At 40.9% G+C, this 21878-nt stretch overlaps 1 protein-coding gene across 3 annotated transcripts in view; it reads right to left on the bottom strand.

Moving 5' to 3' along the window:
• The window catches only part of sema6a (sema domain, transmembrane domain (TM), and cytoplasmic domain, (semaphorin) 6A), a 103465-nt gene that overhangs the window by 51743 nt on the left and 29844 nt on the right, over positions 1 to 21878 (bottom strand). The window contains exons 1-3 of one of the 3 annotated variants that reach the window (XM_040050307.1): positions 10131 to 18650; positions 6507 to 6657; positions 5531 to 5648 (exon numbers count right to left, since the gene is read on the bottom strand). In XM_040050307.1, the coding sequence (XP_039906241.1) occupies positions 5531 to 5648; positions 6507 to 6606 (218 nt within the window). In that variant the 5' untranslated portion in view covers positions 6607 to 6657; positions 10131 to 18650. Of the gene's footprint in view, positions 1 to 5530; positions 5649 to 6506; positions 6658 to 10130; positions 18651 to 21878 lie in introns of those variants that run through there. The other 2 variants (XM_040050309.1, XM_040050308.1) reach the window with 2 other exon arrangements.

Below are 21878 nucleotides of genomic sequence, written 5' to 3' on the forward strand. Positions count from 1 at the left end.
CACTCACCCCCAGGCTGAGGCAGGTTGTTCTTTTCGAAGGTTGAATATCTCATTATGGTTTTCAGCATTCCCTCCACCTTTCCTTTTGTGTGTATTTGTATGTGACTGTATGTGTGTTTTTTGTGCGTGGCTGCTTCAGTATGGTAAGGGGCATGTGTTGAGGATGCACTCTTGGAACAATTAAGCAGATATGCATAATCACAGTATAAGATGTGATTTCTTTACTGAACCTTACCCAGTAATCTTACATTTAACTTCCAAGGAGATCAGTATGGGAAATATTTTGTTTGTCATTCCTAATTTTTAATTAACTGTTTTTTTTATTCCCTTGTAATTAAATTGTGAATTGCCTGTGCACCCCAATTCCAAGAACATGCAATTAAGCAAATTGTTAACATACAGTAAAATAATGCTGAAGATGTTCTGTTGTCTAACACATTTCAACATGATAGTTTTAACTTTTAAACTACATTAATTTAAATTCATATTCTATACGTGCATTTATCAGGATACCATACATTTTCATATACTCTCACATAAAGTTTTTGTAGCATCTCAGTGCCTTTTGCTATTACCCAGGATACTCCTCACTAGCTAACCAGACAAGCTATGAGAACAATGTGGCACTAATTCTAGTGCAGGAGTATACTCCAGCCAGGCTGTGTAAATATTTTTCTCATATGATCAGCAGCAAATGTCCAAAGAATGGGTGAAAGGACATTTTTTTCTACATGCTTGCAGAGTTATTTTATGAAACTAAACTTGTTCCAATTTTCATTTCAGGTGATTATGATTACCGAAGCTGCAAAAGTTGGTTCAGAGGGTGGACATAGCTGGATGTCGTCGGTGCTGCGAGGAGAGGGAGAGGAGGCAACCGTGTAATCCCCATCATTAGTGGGTTTTAACAGGATTTGGTGGAGCTACAATAATAGAGACTCTAGTGGCCTCCACTGCGAGACCCAAAGAGACCCAACAGGGAAGAACAGCAGCCACAGAGGCATGGCTGTTCTAGAGGATTCAACGGAGACAAGGTAATCAGGATTTTTGAGTGCGCGTCTGTAAGCGCGTCTCGCTGTAATCACAAGTTTTGGTCTTTCACTCACGGCGATCACTCTCTCTTTCCCTCTCTCTCTGTCCGTCCCACACATACACATTCTGTCTCTCTGATTCCCATGCTTCGCAGCCTCATAGAGGGGTGTAAACAGAGTGTGGTTGGCGTTACCATGGTGAAGGGTGACTGTGGCCTAGGAATGGCGACTATGCCCTGCATGTGGAGAGGTCTAGGATATGCTCGCAAGGCAGGGTATATAGCAACGCGTTCAAACATACCCACAAGCACAAGCATGTATGGACTGTCTTTATCATTCTCTCCATGTCTTTTCTCCAGCTGGCGTGAACCTTTGAGACACCTATTCATAGTTTCAGCCATCACGTCCTTTGGCAACACTAGGCAAACGACATATTGGAAACAGGCCGTGACATGATCGTACAGACTTTAAACAAATATCCATGTCAGTTTAACTTATGTGCCAAATAAAATATATATATATATAAACCATACGTCTATCTTCTGTAAGCAATTCTGAAATTTCTAGACTGACTTCTTCATCCAAAGTTGAAGTATTGCACCTGCCTTTGATGTCCACAAACACAGACACACACACACACGGTTTTGCTGAGCAGTGGGTGATTATGACCACTATTTTGCCCTTATCCTTTCTATTTACCTCCAAATAAAGGTGGTTAGACATTGTGAGGGGATAAAAGCAGAGTGTTAATAAGACTGTCTCCTTATGAATATAGAGAATCTGTAGGCAGTCGATGAGACGTCTGGTACTGGAAACTGCTTATAGTCTGAGTTCTGTTGATCAAACAGGTTTGGGCAGTCTTTGGTTGCATGCAGGCAAACAGTTGTGGAGAGCAATTGGCAAAAACAGTGGTTACCTTGAACAACAGCTTTTTTTAAAGCATCCAAACAGAAAGTCTTGATGATCCCATTTCTTTCATATATTCGCATGTGAAGAGCCGGTCTATCTGTTTCACCTAATCAAACATTCTCCAGAGTCCAGCAATTTCACTGGGGAGCACAGGATTAACAAAATTTGCCAAGATGTCACTGAAAACTACAAAAAATATATCCCAAAAGAACTTGATCTAAACAAAAAGTAATAAAACAATAAAATAAATGTTTAAGTAACCGAGTCTCTTTAAGGTTAGACTTAGTTTGCAAAGTTTCCAAACTAAAAAGCAGTTCTCATGAAAGTGGAGGTTTGTGACGAGCTATTTTGTTTACAGCTGAAGACACACACACAAAACCATATTACTCTGACACACACACACACGTGCAAAGATCACAATGATGAATCTCCCACTGCACTATGATGAATTCCCTCTGAATGGAGTACACCGTGTACCCTGACCATGAAATATGGACCTCTGGGATGCGAGTCCTCCCGCGTCCGTCTCTCACTGAACAAATTATTGCTTTTACCAAACGTGACTCTGCTGCTAAACATCTAAAATACACATGACAGCAGACACGCATAAACCACCAAGCTTGCACGTTAAGATGTTTTCATGTTCATTACCTGCACTTTAATATATACCATGTCTCAGTTTATCATGGATAATGTATTGTTGATTGCTTCAAAGCAATTAGTTTGCTCCAAGGCTGAATCTAATGGTCATTAGTATGACTTTACAAACACCTCTTGGCATAACTTCCATGTTGCATTTCTATTCTACTTTATTTCTCTTTAAGATCTTATTAGCAGAAGATCTGCTATGCATCCCTTTTGATAAGAGAAAATATTTAAGTTAAAGTGAAAGAAATCAATACTATACTCAATCCAGTGCCAGTCTTATTAAATCCTAACAAACAAGAGGGCTTTTGAAAGGCTGCATATGAAAAGACTGCAGTCAGATATGTTATCAAGCTGTAGGATCCCTCTGGATAATGCGCTTGATAGAAACTTGGCCATGGAATCATATTCATAATATTAAAAACCTACAGCAGTCATGAACTGAATACATAATTAACACCCAATATATAAGAGTCTAATAAGGCTAATGGTGTTTTACAAATATTAGAAGAGATATATGACCTCATCAGCAGAGGCTATTTTCTTTACACTTGTACAGACACACTGGCTAAAACAGGGCTCGATCGCCTGATTTCACCATATCAATACACTTCATTCAAGACTTAAAACTAAGGATAAATTATCAATCGCTGCATCTGTTGCTCAGTTCACACATTGCCAAAGACTTGACTCTTTCTCTCTATGGATTAAGGCACTTTTGTCTATTTACAATTTCATTAGTTGCTATGTTTGTATGCATCTCACAGCTTAAAAATCTTGTGATTTTTTTGCCAGCATCAAAACAGGAGCCAAAGGGATTTAATACACTGAGCAGTCATTCAAAAAACAGCCTGAAACAGTGTTGGGCTTTGGACTGCGTTCACAGTGGCCATCTGCAAGCTGCTGCACACCAAGAACTGAGGCTCACTGGTCTAGAGGCATGATGGCAGAGCTGTGTGACGCTGGCTCCAGAATAAACAAGCCATTTGACTGGACAACCGTCATAAAAGCAACTATTGATGTTGCCTAGTTTTTTTTGTGGGGGGGCTCGTTTCCACCATTGTGCGTTGTTTCGTGGCATGAGTCTTGCTGGGTGAACTGCTGGCTCACTTTCACATTGATTTCTGAAGTGGTAATTGTCTGTGCTGTTTGCCTTAAACTGTTTGTCATTTAACTTTCACGTGTCTTTATCGACATTCTGTTAGAGCCGATGGATGTTTGAGGAAGGGCCGTCGTTTGTGTGTCCATTTTATCGACTCCCAGCATTCTTCTCTGTGTCCGGATCAATGGCGGTCATCCGACTCAGTCTAATCTGAGGCAGCCATTCCAGTCATTCGGGGGTCACATACCTCGGCCATGTGTCTGCTTTTAGCAAGTGTAGGACTGTTGCACCGGGTCACCTCACACATGCAAGCCACTGCAGACACGATCACAGACTAGCTTCCACACCCACCAGCACACATGTTCACTACCCTTGAATGTATATATTTATTTACACACATGTGGCCATCAGACAACTGGTCAGCATACTAAACTTGACACATATACACACCCTCTTTCACTCACTCTCTTACACACAAACACACACACACACACACACACAGTCAAGCCCCTCCAATAAACCCCATGTGTCTCATTTCCCTCCCTTATCCCTAAGGCCCTGCCACCCCATGTGGAGCAGGTGGGCGACAGGCAGACCAAAGTCTCTGGAAAAATCACTACACACACACACACACACACACACACACACACACACACACAGTCTCTCTCTCTTTTTAGTCTGGTTTTTCTCGCTCTCCATACACCTCCTCTTAATGACCAGAGATATGTTAAAAAAACAGCTCTCTTAAAGCAGCAGCCTCCCTCAGCCACTTAATTTGACATGCTTCGGAGGGAAACAAAGAAAGACCCCTATTGTGGCTTTCAACAGGATCCAATCAAGCCTGCCACTCAATTAGCTATGGAGGGCAGAGAACAAGCACATAAGGATCAGTTTTATTAAGGCCTTTTTAATGCTACTGTAATGTTATATGCTGAAGGTAAACCTGCCTGTTAATGGAGCTGACTGGTTGTCAAACCACTCACTTTGCAATGAAGCGAAGCAACATCGCCATTTTTAAAAAATACTGATGACAAGAGGAAAGACAAAAATCAATATTGATTTTCTCCATGGCTCCAGATGCTGTAAGTGAGTTATATTATATCAGGAAAAATGAGTCACACCCAAATAAAGATGCACAGGTGAAAAACCCATTGATGGATGGACAAAAAGCAATAAAGGTAGGTGACAGACTGGGGAGTGGGGGTCAGCCAGACAAAGCAACAAAGAGTTTTAAAAAAAAATCGATTTTTGAGAGCAACTAGGCCACCATAAAATGAAGGAATACCTTTTGTATGTCCTGTATTGCTGTTTATTGACAACACAAAAAGCAGGAAAAAAATGGTTTTCTTTGACATTAGTTTTTAACTTATCTGCAGTTTATCTCTGTGTTTGTGTGTTTGGATGTTTTTTTTTTTTTAAAAAACAGGGCACGAGTCTATAGGGACATCGTACAAGGCAAAGAGGGATTTGGCAGACGGTGAGCTGAAAATAGAAAACAACAAAGAGGTAATGAAGGGAAAAAGTCCAGACTGCTAAGTGATTTCAGGTCTCAGCATTTTGCTCTGAATTATTCCCTCCTGATTAACCAAAACTTTAAAAGAAACCAGCGCAGCAGGCCCCCGAAGTTCAGCTTGATGGTTCAAAATGTGAGGGTTTTACATTTATTGAGCTAAAACAGGAGTTCACAAAGCAACTGTAATTAGTATTAGGTCATAAAGAATAAAATAATCCTGAAGATGCTTAACTTACAATGGCCTGAATTTATTCCTTGTAATTATTCCATAAATGAAAGCAGAATTAATGCCTGTCTCTCTAAAACTGCACAAATTGAGGTACTATCACCCACCTGGCAGCGATGTATAATGTCCTGTTCATAATCATGATGAGCTGAATGTCCAGTTTGTGCCGCTGCGTGTTGTTCCTTCCAGGTTTGTGGCCTACAAATGCTGGATACTGCTTTGTGTCTGCAAGAAGGAGGACAAAAATTAATCCCTGTGTGTGCCCACTTATTGTAGCTCGTGTGAGGGATTTTGTAATTTGGCTTTCAAAGCTTTTGTCATACGTCCCAGGAGTTTGGGGTCAAATGTCAACCTATGTGTCTTTGCTGGATAAGAAAACGCCACCGCAATTGTCAGCTGAGGCTCTCGTGTAACCATAAATTGTAGGCTAAAAATATGCTGCACTGTACCATGCAATCGTTCTATTGTTAGTGGCTTTGGATGAAAGCGCTTAGTTTGAATAAACACTGTGATAGAGGAGCGCAGGTCTATGTGAGGCTTTCTGGCCTGCGTTTCAGTTCCCTCGGACAGCGTTAAGCCCAAAGTGAGCACAGCAGGACAGGACAGGGAGAGACACAGAGAGAATCAGCAGAAACAATGACCATATCTTTATAGCCTGCCACAGCATTTACACTATCACACACAGCATTAGGAGCCCAACAGAAAAATAGCGGATTATCCTTTGATGTAGGGTGGGCTCCATTTCAAATTCTGCCTTAAGTCTTTCGTTTTTGTGTGTGTAGAGGGGCTATCCTTGGGCGCCAAATTACACTCCATGCCTTCAGAATGCGTTGAGTGTAGGGGATGGTGGGGGTTGCTGAGGAAAGAAGTGTTGAGAGGGATGTGGACGAGTGAAAAAGGATAGAACAAGTGACACAGATATCGAGAAGGGGATTTGCGAAGTACAAAACAAAGAGGAAAGGGAAAAGAGTGCACGCAGAGAGCGAGGGAGGACTTGTAATGAGAGAAGGGACGGTGCTCAAGCAGAGAACGAAAGAAAGACATAAAGAAAGTGAAGAGAAGCAAGAAAAAGGATATACTTACAGTTGCCGTGTGAGATGCTAATAGGCTCACTGTCTTCGGGGAAGCCCGCCCCGGCTATTTGCAGTAGTGTGAAGTAGAGTAACAAGGCCTCTGACCTCATGGTCGCACCAACACTGCTGCTGCTGGTCCTCTACTAGAGATTTGCCTCAGCCTGTACAAAGAGAGGCAGAAGTGGTGGACAAGGAGGAGGTGGAGAGGGATGACAGAAGGGGAAGAAAGGAGGGAAAAAAGGAGTTTGTCAAACAGTGTTTTCAATTAACTCTTTCATAAATTGCTTTCCTTCTTGGGTTCTGCATGAAACAAAGTAATGAGGAAGGCTGGAGACGCGATCACAGGCAGAAACAGAAAGGAATTACCCAAAGAATTTTCACTCTACCAGATTTAGCTGTTTGTGCATTTTGTATGGCCCAATGCAGTGTGCCAGAGATGTATTTGTGTATGCAATTTTGATGACTCAAGTAAGCCACGATGGAAGCAAAACAAAATTAATTGGATTAGGGGTGGTGATATGCGTCACAGATCGATGTCAAGCAGAGAAGATCTCTGTGCCTCTCTCTCTCTCTCACTGACTCTGTCTGTGACAGGGTCTTAGTGAAGTGTAAGAGCTCTCGGTGAGATTAGCCTGCTGAGAAGTATCAGCAGCACCTGATAATGGAAAGGAATGGCAGGCACCTAATTTGCCACTTGTCTCTTACAAAGGTAGCAATCCCATGTCCTAACTCCTACAGGTTGATGACTTCTACGGACTCAATTACCAGTCTGGCTATTAAATATTTCATTTTCAGCACTGCTCTGGTTGGAGAACTGTTTCCATTATTTCCTATTCATCTTTTTTATTTTTGCATTTGGTCTCCACACGTGGTATCTGTTCACAGGATTCATCATTTCCATGCTTTACCATTCATCGCTTCTATTCCAGCCGAGCAATGCATGCTGATAGGGTTGTGTTGGGTTTCAAACGATGGGCTGTCGAGTCATTTGCTCCTCATTTATGCAAGTTAGGGATGTATAGTATGACTCTGGAAACTCCCCCCAAACTTTTTATCCATCCATTGTCGATGTAAAATGAAAGTTGATTCTCAACTCTCCTCATTTCTTTCCAGTGTTTTCAAAAACAATTTTGCCAGACTCAAAAGTTTGTCAAAGATCCACCATGTTGGTTACATTTTATAATCCATGAGAAGACAGCCACCATGAGGCTTTCAACCAATCAGGTTCAGCTTAGTGTTTGCATGATGTAGGAGGCTGTAGGAGAGGGAGAGTCAATTTTAATCATCTATTGTGGCACTGTCTAATACAGGAGTGAGCAATTCAATTCACCATGGGGCCACATGAGAAACTGGGACTGTTGTGGAGGGCCACAACCCTAAAAGGAACCCAGTTCGGCTCATTATTAATTTTATCTCTTTATAAGCTTCTTGCTGAGGCCCTCCACAATAACCCCAGTTTTTCTTGTGGCCCCTTGGGAAAATTAATTAACCACTCCAGGTCTCGTAGCTTGGCCATTGATCTTCCAAAGCTGAGGTGAAGGGAGATCCCTCATGTGCAAAAACCAAAGACACTATACAAAAAGTGAACGTAACCATAGTTACATCACCCACTGGTTAGCGAGGCCTTTTTTGCAGCAATCATTTCTGGCGCTATGACAGATAAGGGACTGGGACTAGGCTAACAACTTGTCAAGCACAAGTCAGTAGCTAATTAACATATTCTGGATAATTCTCTTTCCTGACTCTTAGAATTACCATAATTTATAGAAAAGCCTTCATGTTCTATTCAGTATGACCTGAAATTAGTCATTTAGCACATAAAGCATTTACTGAGGTCATAAAGCACAGGAGCCGTAGCCCTTTTCCCATAGACGTCTATACAACTAAAAGTCTTTTTGCAACCAGAGAAGTGGGCCCTGCTGGTCATTAAACACATGGAAATTTAAGAAACTTTCATTTTCAGACCTTTAAACCTTGTCCATCTTTTATATGGTCTGTGGGGGGAAAAGTGCAACTGTGGACATCATCATTTAACTTAAGTAATAAAAAACCTAGAAAACTCCACATGCTCAGCAAGTTAATTTTTCTAATGTAACTTATATGTGCCTGCAGAAGTGGATTTTATAGGAGATACCCTAAAATCTGTTGATGTAATGTCTTCATAGCACAAACCATGGCAACTGAGCTTTTGTTGCAGCAGTTTGTGGCAACCAATTACAACCATAAATCATCCAAGACAATTATTGCGTCTGTAATCTAATCAAGGATAAAGCATTTGATTTGCATAAAGCACCTTCTTTTTTTTTCTCTGATGAAACTGCAGGGGTGAGGTTGCTGGGTAAATGGAGTAAGGGATGCTTCAGGGATGAAGAATTGAATAAAATAGTCGATTTCATTTGCTCCAGTCTGATAAAAGTTGTTTATCCCACGCTGTATTTTCATTTGCTATTGTATGTCCAAGGGGAGCACAAACTGTAGGGAGGAAGGGGGGAGAAAAAAAGAGGGAGAGGGGAGGGGTAGCTTTCTCTTTTCTTTGTCATGTCTCCCTCTCTCGCTCTCTCTCCATCTCCTGTTCCCCCTTTCTCTCTCCATGCTCCTGTGAATCTCATTCAGGAGAGGAATGAAAACACTATTCACTGGTAGAATCATTTTAACACTGAGGAGAATACCAATACTAAAGCCTGGATACGACCTTGATCTCACAAGCCGCTCCATTCCCCTCCCTCCTTTCTCACTCCCTGGTCTAGTCCTCTTATCCTTACACTCGTTTTTTTATGTACTACTATATTTTATGAAGGGAAAAAAATACAAAAACTGATTTTTCCTGCAGCTTTCCTTCATCATACAGTACAGGCTGACTGAGCTGAGCTTGCACTGCACACTGCGACTTTATACAAATTGTAAATAAAAATGGGCTTTTTCTACACAGTACAATGAACAACTAGAGGGCTTAAATGTATGTCTGGCCTGAGTTTTGACTCTGAACTCCTCCAGTAATTGACTGATTGATGAGCAGAAAGTGGCATAAGACAGAGGGGTTACCCTATAGGGACCTAACTCAATGGATGATGGATGGAGGCTGCACTGACCATGAAATCAAGATGTGAGCGCTGTACAGTAAGGAGGAATAACTATAATTGTATTTTTAGATAGGACCTAATTATGTCGGAAATACCTGTTTCTTCCACGTAGATCCTGTACTTGTATTTTTTTTAAACATCAAGAGATTAATCATATGGTAGACATTTCTTTTAATCAGTGGACGCCTAAGGAGAGGCGCATCGTCCATCTATATCAGTGGGTTGTAAAAAACTGTTAGGCAAACCATCTCACACTGCCTACTCTGATACACAAAATAAATTGAGCACAAAATGGCTTAAGTGAAACCCCTAAGACTTCCAGTGGCCCTTTCATTACCAGCTGCCACACATGAGTAACAGGAGGCAGCGGGACACTGTCTTTACCAAATTACACTCGTTCTATGGAAGAGCAAATTGCTTCCTTGTGTGAGAGTGTTACCGTGTGTGCCTTAGACTCTTATTTAAAATGTTACCTTTATAAAGTACTGTAGACATCTGTAAAGACGCGCGCAAACCGAGAACATCCCGCAATTCAAGCTTTGGTAATAAATTACCTGCTAGCAAACATCTGAATCGCACAGGTGGGAGCGTGTGGATTTCCTCTTTTGTAAAAGCTCTCGTTGACAAAGTGTCGTAAGAAATAAAGTGGAACAGTGGATCCCTTTGTCTCCTACTCAGGCTTTTAATAGCTAATAACATTTTGAGAACCTTAGCTGCTGCTCCTTTACAACTCCTGCAGACTTGTAGTGATAAAGTAGCACTTTGTGTGTGCGCGCGAGAGAGGGGGTGGAGTTAATCAAGCTGGATGTTGGCAGGAGGCCGCCAGCAGGTAATAAAAACACAAGGACCCCCCAGAATCCCTCGCCGTACCACATCATCTTATGAATAACACACATGTGCATGCGGGCACATTCACGCTCAGTTGCCTTGTGGTGCGCAAAACTAGAAGCAGAGAGCCTGAAAAAACACACATCAATCCCAGTGATAAAGCAATAAGCAAACGCATACATCTCGAAGAAGACAAACAATCACAGATGCAGGCAGCTACCCGTGGGGGCAGCTGACCCAAGCTGCATTACCTTTAACAATAAACAAATTAGCTGCCTAATTATGTTATTGCTGCTGTTGCATCAACATGTTAACTATGGTTGCTTGGAGCTTAAACATGAACACAATAACACACATTTATTATAAAGACAAGGTCAGCCAGAGTGCGCTTTAGGTGATGAACGGGAAGGAAATGTTGGGCAAGATTTAGCTATAGGTTTGTTTGTCGGTCTCGTTAAATCTACAAACAAACGTAAAGCACACAATCACACACCTACACACCTAGTTAGCCTTGACAAGGTCCCAAATGTTCATCTTCTGAAGTCCCCACTTTGCTAATTGCAGTGGAGTGAGAGACTGCCATTCAATTACATGTGGAGGAGACCGGCTGATGAAAGACTGATGCTTCTGAATTTGCTGGTAGCCCAAGAGAAACAGCAGCGACAGTCTGTTAGCTAAAAAACAACAATTTTGTTGAGAGACAAAGCCATATAGGAGGATTGTCTATCAGAAGAGTGTGATGTGAAATTGGTACAAAGCCATACAGCCTGAAGAGGGAAGCTGTCTGGGTGGGTGGACGGGTCCACAAAAAGCAGAATTTAACACAAAAGGCAGCTTTTTATTTTGGTTTCCTACATTTTGACCCAAACTGTGTGTTAGCGTTAACCAAGTGTAACTGTAGCGCTGTATGATCAGATAGGAGTTTATTTATGATAGCTTTGCTGCAATTGCTGCACACTCCTGTGGATACTCATGCCGGATACTCATGTATTTGTGTTTGATCGTTCGCACTTAACTTCACTTCACGGCCATCAGTCTGTACTTGAGACCTTGCCTTTGGATTGCTGCTACGTATAGGTGGATTTACAAGGCACAGCTTTACAGAACAGTCCTCTTGTGTGGGTGTGCCTAATGTTCTCTCATCAGACAAATTACACAGCAGAGATGATGATATTTTCAAACATCTCATTGTCATTACAGAGTATAAGAGACATTTGTTTTTGCAATTGGCTTTTTGATCATCTCAAGGAATGGAGGACGTGTTCCATATAAAGGTTTTAAAGTAACAGCTTCTGGTAAATGCTGTCTGACAGCTTTGATACGAGCGCAATCTGCTTGTGTTTATATTTGGCAATCTGGGTAATGTCCACAGATTGGTTTTGAAGGTTTTACAGATGACAGGAATACCAAAGAGAAGGGTAGCTTACTGGCAATGTGCTGGTACGTGTCTGTAATTATGGTCAGTCACCACATTTACAGCAGTTGCAGCCATTTGTATCTGTAATTGGAATTTCACAATATACATAATGGAGGCCACATTAGTATTCGTTTTATCTCTTTTGTGAATTTTCAGTAGTAATGAAAGTGTTGGCCTAATTACGTGTAGTCCTTTTGGAACTACTCCTGAAGAAATAGTTCCAAAGAAAATTGTTGACACATGTTCTGTGAAGAAGAGAAACTATTATGTGTGTGTGTGTTTTTTTTTAAAGTCATTTTGTGTTTCTGTGATTTGAGTCACCTGCAGTGTGCTTGGGTAGAGGCAGAAAAGTAAAAAGAGAGGGGTCAAAACCTGGACAAATGGAATCAGAACTGACAAAATACCTCCAAACAAGAGATAAAGCAAGGGTTCAAACATCAGTAAAACCAGTAAAAAAAAAAAAAAAAAAAAGTATGTCTGAGAGTAAGTAGTACTTTGTATGGTTGTTGCTTTTCAGAGTTGCTGGAACCCAATGAAAGCTAAAGTGATTTTACAGGCGAATGAGTGACAGCAGGGTAATTCCAACAACTTCAGAAGTTTCTGTTGTGTGACAATCTCCCAGCGTTAAAGAGAAGAAACAGGCTTTACACACGCGTGTTAACACAGCACAAATCACATCACCAGACCGCACTAAAACCAGACGCTTTTACAACACAGCCACAAAAATATCATATTGCTAAACCCTAACCGAGATGCCACTACTATCCACTATGTCACCTGTTCACAGGCCTGCTGGAAGAAATGCTGTTTGGAGGTGAAGTGTGAAAGCAGATGAGAATCGGACCAGGTAGAGAAGGTTGAAAAGACAGACAGGTGAGAGCAATGCATTGATCCACCATATGGGAATAAAAAAATGGAACACATCCAACCACCTAGGGCTCCCAAATGGGGAGGATACCTTGCCAGGTGTTTACCTTGTCAGTCCTGGCCTGATAATCAGAGAGAAAAGACAGGAGGAGCTGTCTGCCTGAACCCAAGAGGCCGTGATAAGAAGAGCGAATGGAAAGAGAGTGAGAAGGAGGAACTTGTCTGTCTTTCTGAGACCAAGAGCCAAACTAGCATCCAATATAAACACACACAGACAGACACACACTAGCATGCATACTCCTACAACAATCCTTGAGCTATCAAAAAGCATACTGGTGTTTTCCTGTTCCTCCTTCATTTTTCATCCCTCAGATGCTGCTTTGAAACGAATATCTGTATGGTGGTAATCCATCATGGTTTGATTATTAAAAGACAATGAAGTGGACATGAATGAGGCACCCTGTCGCTTTAGGCTCTTTATAGAAACAGAAGCCAAAATCCGAGAACGTCTCCCTTTAAAGAGGTGACGGATTGATTCTGGAGGACAGCCAAAGACGACTCAAAAAGACGAAGAGAGGGGAAAAAAAGGGGAAAAAGAGAGACAGGAGAACAGCATGGGAATAGAGAGGCAAAGTGCCAATTTGAAACAACTGTAACCTAGCAAAGATATTCAGAGACTGGTGATAAGTGCCTATCTTTATAACACTGCCTCTGTGATCTAACAGCTATTAGGCCTCGACATGCGTCTGTGATTCTTAATCATTAAAAACAATTATCTGTTGTGAAGCAATGGATATCCTTTTCCAGGACGTTTTCAGGACACTCTTCGTAGCAAATTACCATAGATATAGAAATGAGGATTAAAAGAAAAAAGTGAAACCTAAAAGAGACACGAGGAAAGGAAAAGAAAAGATAGCAAAGCAGGGAGGGGAAAAGGAGGGAAGGTTAATGCGTGTTCACTGTCTGAGAATGATCCAAAGTAAACTGACATCACACCAACCTCGCCACCAGCACAAATCAGCAGAGGAGAAAGATGAGAAGAGATAACTACCACTCTACAGTGTTTGTGAAAGTAGGTCAGGAACTTGTTGGGCTGCTGGGCCAGAGATGAGCTTCCAAATTTACCCTGGAAAACCTCTAACAGATAAATGTTTAACCCTCAAGACAAATATATTAGACAGAGGTAGAGTTAGTTTAAACGCTAGAAACAAATGATAAAAGGAAATAGCGTGCATTTTACTGCTGACATGTTACTGTGCTGCTAAGAGGGCATGGCTCTAGCAATGGCAGAACTGGTCAGGCAGTTAGTGAATCCACCATAATACTGAGCAGTTGCAATGCAAACTTATTTTGCCATTTAAAAAACTGTATGTATTGTGTTTGAAATAATGCTAAATTCTTTTGTTTTTAGTGGAATCAACACGTTTTTGGTGGGAAAAAAATCTGTTTTCTTTTCTTAGTTCATTTTTGGCAGCATGGTGCTGCAGTAGTTAGCACTGTCACCTCACAGCAACAAGGTTCCTGGTTCAAACCCAGCTGGCGTCTTTCTGTGTGGAGCAGGCATGTTCTCCCTGTGCCTGCGCGGGTTTCCGGGTATTCCTCCCACAGTCTGAAGACGTGAATGATTCCAAGGCCGATTGAGTGGTTGAAGTGTGCAGAATAAAGCGCCGTATGAATGTAGCTTGTAGTCTTTGAGTGATCAGCAAGACTAGAAAAGTGCAAGTACACTGCAGTCCATGCCCTACTGATCAGTCAAGTCACAGCAGGCTTTGATTGCATGCAAGTTAACAGTCCATGCTCAGTGCAAATGAGGGCTGGCTTTTGCCAAAATGCACTGGATAATGACTAGCTATAATCTGGTGACCATTTAGTTTTTTATTACAAATTTTTACATTTTTCTGCTTTAGCAATTTCTGCACAGAACTTAAGATCTTTGCCAGGATATGTGCTGGCTACACCCAAAATCCCCCAAACTGGCCAGAGCCTTTAGCACACCTCAAGCCAGCAGATTAACCAGTATGTTTCCTGATTGCTTAATAAATGAATTTGTAAAATTTGCTACACACCTTCATATTTCGTACTGGATAATTACTTTCCTGTATCATCTAGTGCCATGATCAGATGAAAACAGCCTATAATTTGCTTTGTATGCACAATAGCAAATGTTAGGATGCTTATAATATATATAATATTAATTAATATATCTGGTAGATGCCAGATAAACTTTTCCACCTTAGCATGTGAACATGTTCAGCATTTAGCACCTAACCTGCAGCGTCTTAATCTAGTGTCAGAAAGACTCTTGTACTAAGTCTTGATTTATTTCTCTTTGTCAGGCCCACATAACAAGTTGCCCAAAATGTTCCCTCACTACCTCTCTCAGGCATAATGAAAACATTTTTTCCCTTATTACCATCATTCCTCCTTTTCTCGAATCTCTCTTTCTACTAATTATATTTCCAAATCTCCCTGAGAACAGCAGCAGAGAAGAAAAAGGTGAATGTGGGATGTAGGTTGCTCCTTTCCTTTGCTTCGTCTGAAAAAGGCATTTATGAATCAAAACAAGACCCACTCAGTGACACACATTCAACAACACACACCCCAACACAAAGCCCAACGCACACACAAACAACGGCTGCTTAAGAGATACCCCCCCCTCAAAAAACAGGAGGTTACACCTTTAAATATCAGAGCTTTTTCCAGCCCTGTCAATCATTGGTTGTGACGATATTAGCAGGGCACCCTAATCACTCTGCAAGCAGCTGATACAGAGCTGTGTGGGCAAAGCAGAGAAAATTGCTGCTGATAAGGACATGCTTGGTAGCACATGGCCTTCTCTGTCTCTTTTGATCCAATTATCTCTTTGGTCTGAAACTCTTCTATCTCAGTTTCTTAATATTGCCTGTCCCTTTGCTCTTAATATGTCTTGTAACATCAGGTCATTTTTTTGTCAATACACATAGTTGGTCATTTTGAGTAAAGATCAGCTGTCTGTGCTGTTAAGTTAAAACCTTGTCAAAAGAGCAAAAGCAGCCAAGCGATACCAACTGAGACTGAGGGAAGATATGTATGTTTTTTTAAAAAAGAGTCAGAATGCCACTGAGCTAAATGCCGCATTAACTCTATGGAGACAGATGCTGGAATGAGTGAAGTGGTGCCCTGTGGAGCAGCGATTGGGGTGTTGAAACTGTCACACGGCATAATGCGCATTTTACTTAGAAACTCACTTCATGAAGGCCAACTGCAGGGTGCCTTCAGGCACTGCTGCACCCTTTCATGCTATGCTTAGTCATAAAACAGACCTGGGACCTCAAGTCTGTAAGGTTAGTGAGTCAAGTAATGCTTTAAATTAGGGTGCCTGGGGTTGGAAACATATGACAACATATTTAGAAATGTGTGCCCAATACAGGAAGAACTAAATGAAACTCAGACTCTTGTCTTTAGTAAACATCAGCTGAGCCATCAGCAGGGAGAAGCATAACAGAAAAATCCATTTCTGCGGTACTTCCAAATCCAAAATGCATGAGCCCTAAAATGATTTTTTATGTAATTTCTACAAGCAGAAAAAAAAAGTTCACTAGGAGGAAGAGGGGAAAGCAGGATAAACTTGCAGCAATCCATGCATAAGTTTTCTGAGTCACAGCAGAAATTAGTGTGGGCATTTAGAGAAGCATAGGAGAAGAAGCTGAGGGACATTGTGTCCCCGGAGTATTTTTTCCCCCACAAATAAAAGAGGACGAGCAATCAATAAAACAATAGCTGTATTCTGGCCCAAGAGCTGGATAGTTGCAAACCCTTTTCCTCGACAGGCCTGGGCTGTAAATGAGAAAAGTCTCAGAGTCAATATTCAACGACGGCTCGCTAAATGGTTTTTACTATGGTTATAAAAGGCTCAAGGAGATGTGGAGGAAAGAAATTCCATTTCTTTTCTCCTTTCTGGACCTTGACTAAATAAACAAAGTTGTAATCAATATGACATGTATGTAAAAAATCTAAAAATCCTGCATCACACATATCTGTGACTAACCAGACAAAGACAAAGAATATACCACATATAAATTCATAATTCTTGTGGCCTTTTGTGTCGTTGTTTTAGATTGGCACATGCTTTAACGGTCAACCTATGCAGCTGTTTTTGTTGCATTCTTTCCCTCTGCTTGCAACTAAACGAGAAAAGCAGACACAGGATATAAGAGGGTGGCCTGCAGGGACTGAATAAGAGGTGTTATGATTTTCTGTTGTTCTATCCATCTGGTGCAGTTTTCACATCTCGCAGCCTCCTGCTTCTTCATAATAGGTGTGCTTCAGAGTTTTACGAGGTGTGATACAGTCTCTGTCAGTGCCTCATTGTGTACCTAATGCAGTCATCACTATATATTTCCATTCAGCACACTTTACAGCATGTTCAAGTGTTTTTTTGACAATCAATCCGAAGTTGTTTTTAGGCTATTGCAAGAATTCACAACCCTGTGCTGCTAACACTGGAACATCAACGTACACATATCATAAGTAATGGGTCCAAAGAAAGAAGCACATGCTGTATAAATGCCATGTAACCTTGTAAATGAGGCTGCTGGATAACACGTTATGTGCATCTGTTTCTGTCATAAAGCCTGCAAATGCACCTTGATTTAATTTGCTGATTTTACCATCACACAAAATCATTTCAGCTCTGTTAATGACATTTTTCTCGTTGAGCTTCCAGTTCATTTGATGCAGGTTCCATTATGCTAAGTGACTGAGTCTGTGTCCTCGCTGATAACTGACTGGCTGGCCTTCCGTTCCACAGCAACAGGCCTATCAGATCTGACTGAGCATGATCCTAATCTCTATTAAGGTGGCCACGGATCGGGAAGAGAAAAGCACACCGCGAGTACACATTCTCAGTCCTTTTCTAATTATCTGTCTCAGACATTTTCAGTCAGTGTCTGTATACCTTACGTTTTCTCTTTCACTTCCCTGCACACCCCGCAACCAAAGCCCAAATCCATCTTCAAAATAGAATAAAAACTCCTCCCACAGATGCTCGCTCTTTTATGACAGGAAACATATATTTATAATGGAGAATGGAATAAACTAAACACAATTATGGTCTGTGTTAGCCTGTGATATTGTGATACTGATAACAGAGTATCTTGTTTTGTGTTAGTGCATCATATCCAATAGCAATATGAATCATCTGTGATAAACCAGGACATTCAATCCTGCCGCAGCACGAGGCCGCAGTCACTTACTGACAACGCATTGTACCACAGTAGCTGTTGTATTGCCAATGTACAGAATGAATCTGTCTGAATTGTTATCTCCGCAGACCATATTGTAGGAGTGATGCAGCTCACATCCAGCTCTGTACTAATGAACGAAATGACAATGCTCCAGCAGGCAGATCACTGAGACATCCCACCAGTGTCCAAAACAAAATGTATGGAAATGAAATCTGTTACACAACACAGAACACCTGCAAATAGTTCTGAATGTTGTCAGTCTGCAGCGGAGATTGTTATTACTGTTTGTCAAAGGATGAGCTAACACAATATAACAAGTACAGTTACCAACTCTGACAAAGGGAAGACTTTTGAATGCTATTTTGGCTTAACTGCCAATAATGTACCCTGCAGGAGAACAGGATATGGATAAATGAGTACATTTATGCAAAGGAAGACAAAATGCCTTAAATGAAACACAAGGGAAGTGATATAACCTAGTAATCCTTTACAAACCACTGTCTATGCCTGTAAACCTCATGAGAGCCAGGCCGATCAGTGTAATTAGTGTGTCACTATGCCCACGCTACACATGCTACTGTAGCTAGACGTAAGACACGTTTCATAACAAGGTAAACGCAAGCTTGTCCAAAGGCAAGCCATGACTCAGCGGTAGCCCGTTGTAATGTAACATTTTTAATGTAAAATATAAAATGTGAACAAATATGTTTGTTTTTTTATTTCTAGTCTTATAAAGTAAAGAATAAATAACGTTTATTTTTATTCATAAAGCCACGCCCAAACTAGTAATGAGTTGCAAGTCTGCAAAAAACTTTTTAAAAAGCACCTTTAAGTTTGTGCATACATTAAGGTTCTTACAATACTAGAATTTCAAACTCAATATAAATACACAGGAAAATACTCAATATAATTTTCAATACCCTGGGTGAAAAAAATATATATATATATTTATACTATATATCATTTAAATTATCTTAGGTGTTTCAAAAACAAATTAAAAAGATAATAGTTTGTGTTGTCTGAGGTGTTGGTGTGCTTCTGGTGACTCACTGCTGACACTGTGTCTCAAATAGAGTTGGTTAGGCAGGTTATCGCTATCTCTGTCTACTTGCTGGTAGACAGAACTCAGCTGAAATCTGGGGCTTTAAGAAAGACCTTTGAGACACAAATTCTCCTGATATCTCATTTAATTAACACCATCCAATACATTTACAGATGGGAACCTCTCGCCTTAATGTTACATTATTAGCCATTTTAGCTATCAGGTAATTGCTAATAGTTAAAACATTAAGGTGCCAGGTTAACATTTATAATAATTTCAGAGTTGTTAAATGGGGGGCTTTACTGACCTCTCAAATTTCCTCATACAGTTCATGTGTTCAGCTGCTAGTGAGGGGAGGGAGAGGAGTTGACACTGTTGCTAACGAATATTTAAGTCAGTTCAAGCACCAAATCACAAAAGTGGCCTCTAGGTGCTTTATATTGTAAGATAAACACCCTACAATAATACATTATTGTAATATCCACCAATTTTCTTTTTTTTTTCAGTATGACAGCCCTAGCATCCATGAGGGTTGATTATTACAAAACCACAGTAAACTCGAGGTATGTTTTGGGTTTCGGTACATGTGGTATATTTGGGGTCTCAAATAACAGGTAAGAATTAACCTATTAACACATGATCTGTGGATCCGTTTTTTTTACTGGCAAACACATCCTAAAACTGAGAGCATTCGCACGGCAGGCGCTGAAGCAAAAGTTAATAAACACTGAATGCCAGCATTATGTAATGAGCTGTATGAATACTGGTGCCACAAGAGAGGTGCATTCTTTATAATGAGACCACAAAATCAATGCAGAGGAGACGCCGCGCAGCTCTGCAAGTTCATTTAGGCAGCAGGATATAAGGAAAGCCCTAGGATGAGAGTGAATCTAGTTAAAAATGTTATGCGATCAGCTCAGGGAGAAGAAATACAATCCTCCCAATGTTCCGATTGTTGCATAATCGTAATGAAAGTTTGTGTGGCACTCTAAATGCCTGACTGGTTTAGAAGTGAAAAAGTACATATTGTAATGGAAGTAAGAATACATGCTGTTTTCTTTTGTGAGGTAATTTCGAAACAGATGAACACACGCAGCACAGCCACCTTTGGGTTCCATACTTGACAATGAAGAGGTTTTAAAAGAAAAGCTGCAATTCAGACGCACAGAGCAAAGACGTACTGTACAATGGTGTGTTTATAAAGCTGCTGGAACCAAGACTCACATCACGAGATTTCATATGCACAGTAATCATGCAATAATTACAGTGTACCATTACACGGAGCACTGGTTGTCTGGTTGTACTTCAGACTTCAAAATCATATCTAATTCGTATTTAAAAAGTGTCAAATTAAATCTGAATCACCTCCTTTCTGTTTTTGTAAGCATCAGAACACAATTTACATTTGCGCCGAAGTGTAATTTTAAGTATTGCATGAGCGATTAGGAGATGCAGCCCGTGCACAGGATCACATATATTGCATTCCCTGTCTCTGCCTTCCATCACAAATTTCAGCAAAGTGCAGATGACGGTTCTCCAATAAGTAATTTTCCATGCTATGTCAGAGCCTCTTTGTGATCACTAACTTCTTATATCGGCCGTGTCAAGCAATTTTTCTAATGGAAATGTTGCATTAATTCAGTGGCTCAGGCCATACATCATGCCTGTATATTTCCCTTGTGGGAGCTGAGGTGAACCAGGCCAGACAACGCTAGAGACTTTCTATGAAACCATACCACGCTATGTTTGGAGCGTCTAATGCATTTGTTCTTGGATCCAAAAAAAGGCCACCGTATCTGGGTGTTAGGATCACGATCACTAGATACTTTTGTCTATTCCCTAACAATACAGAAAAAATATGTGTGATCAAGAATAAAAGACAGATTTATTTAAGAGTCACACAAAGAAAAGCTAAGTATAATTTGCAGAAAACAAGTGCACATTAAACTAGAAGAAAGCCTGTTTACGCATAATTACTTGGAAGGTGGAAGATACAATTACTCTTTCTTTCCATTCTAGCTATTTTCTCCTTTTCACACCATAATTCACCAAGTGTTGTTCCTCTCAAGTGATAAAAGCTTCAACAGCCTACCATTTCACGCCTACAAATCCTGATTACTTTTTTTATTTTTTTTGGATGGGAAGTAGGAGGGGTTAAAACTTGTTTTTAAATCCGCCACCAAAGAGTTTAGAAGGAAACCTCAAACACGTGAACCTTCTGCTAAAACCCTCGACCGAATCTTTTGCCTTTCATCTGCAACCTTCGAACCTCTTGCGTTACCCCACTCAGGCAACTTCTAAAGATGTGCATTTACGACACCCTGCCAGCATAAAGGGCAGTACGGGAGAAAATAAAAGTGAGGAGAGCCAGAGTAAACCTCAGCCCTGAACTATTGTGCTCAATCTGAGTGATAATGAAGGATGGAGTGCGAAGACACCGCAGAGAGAGGCTGCAGTGATGGAGGGTTGTGAGTGTTTTTGAGACGTGGTTATGTGCTTGCCCTTGCAGGTGTTGTGTTACAGTCAGTTGGTCGGATGGTGGGCGTGCGCCTACCTGCAGCTCCCAGGTTTTTACACCGTGGGACACACAGAGGGAAACCTGAGCCAGTCGAGCCCACTCACCGTGATGCTAAGCTAATGCCAAGATTACTGCTTCCTTTCAATCAAAACCCTGAAAATAAACCTAGTTATTTCCCTCACTGCCTGATATCTTTGTCTACAGCTCTGTCTGCCTGACTGACTGCCAGACAACAAACTCTCAGCACAATCAGGTAAACCAGTTCCTCTTAATTATATGGTTTCAAACGTTCAGGAGAGTTTAAGAAGAAGTTTGGGGATCGGTTGCCGAGGCGTGCTAAAGAAGGGATGAAAAAAAGGTTCTTTTAATGTCTGGTTAAGCAGACATATCTATCATAGCTGTTTA

This window comes from Simochromis diagramma, unplaced genomic scaffold (genome assembly GCF_900408965.1).
Source record: "Simochromis diagramma unplaced genomic scaffold, fSimDia1.1 OVJJ01000131.1, whole genome shotgun sequence".
Taxonomy (NCBI): Eukaryota; Metazoa; Chordata; class Actinopteri; order Cichliformes; family Cichlidae; genus Simochromis; species Simochromis diagramma.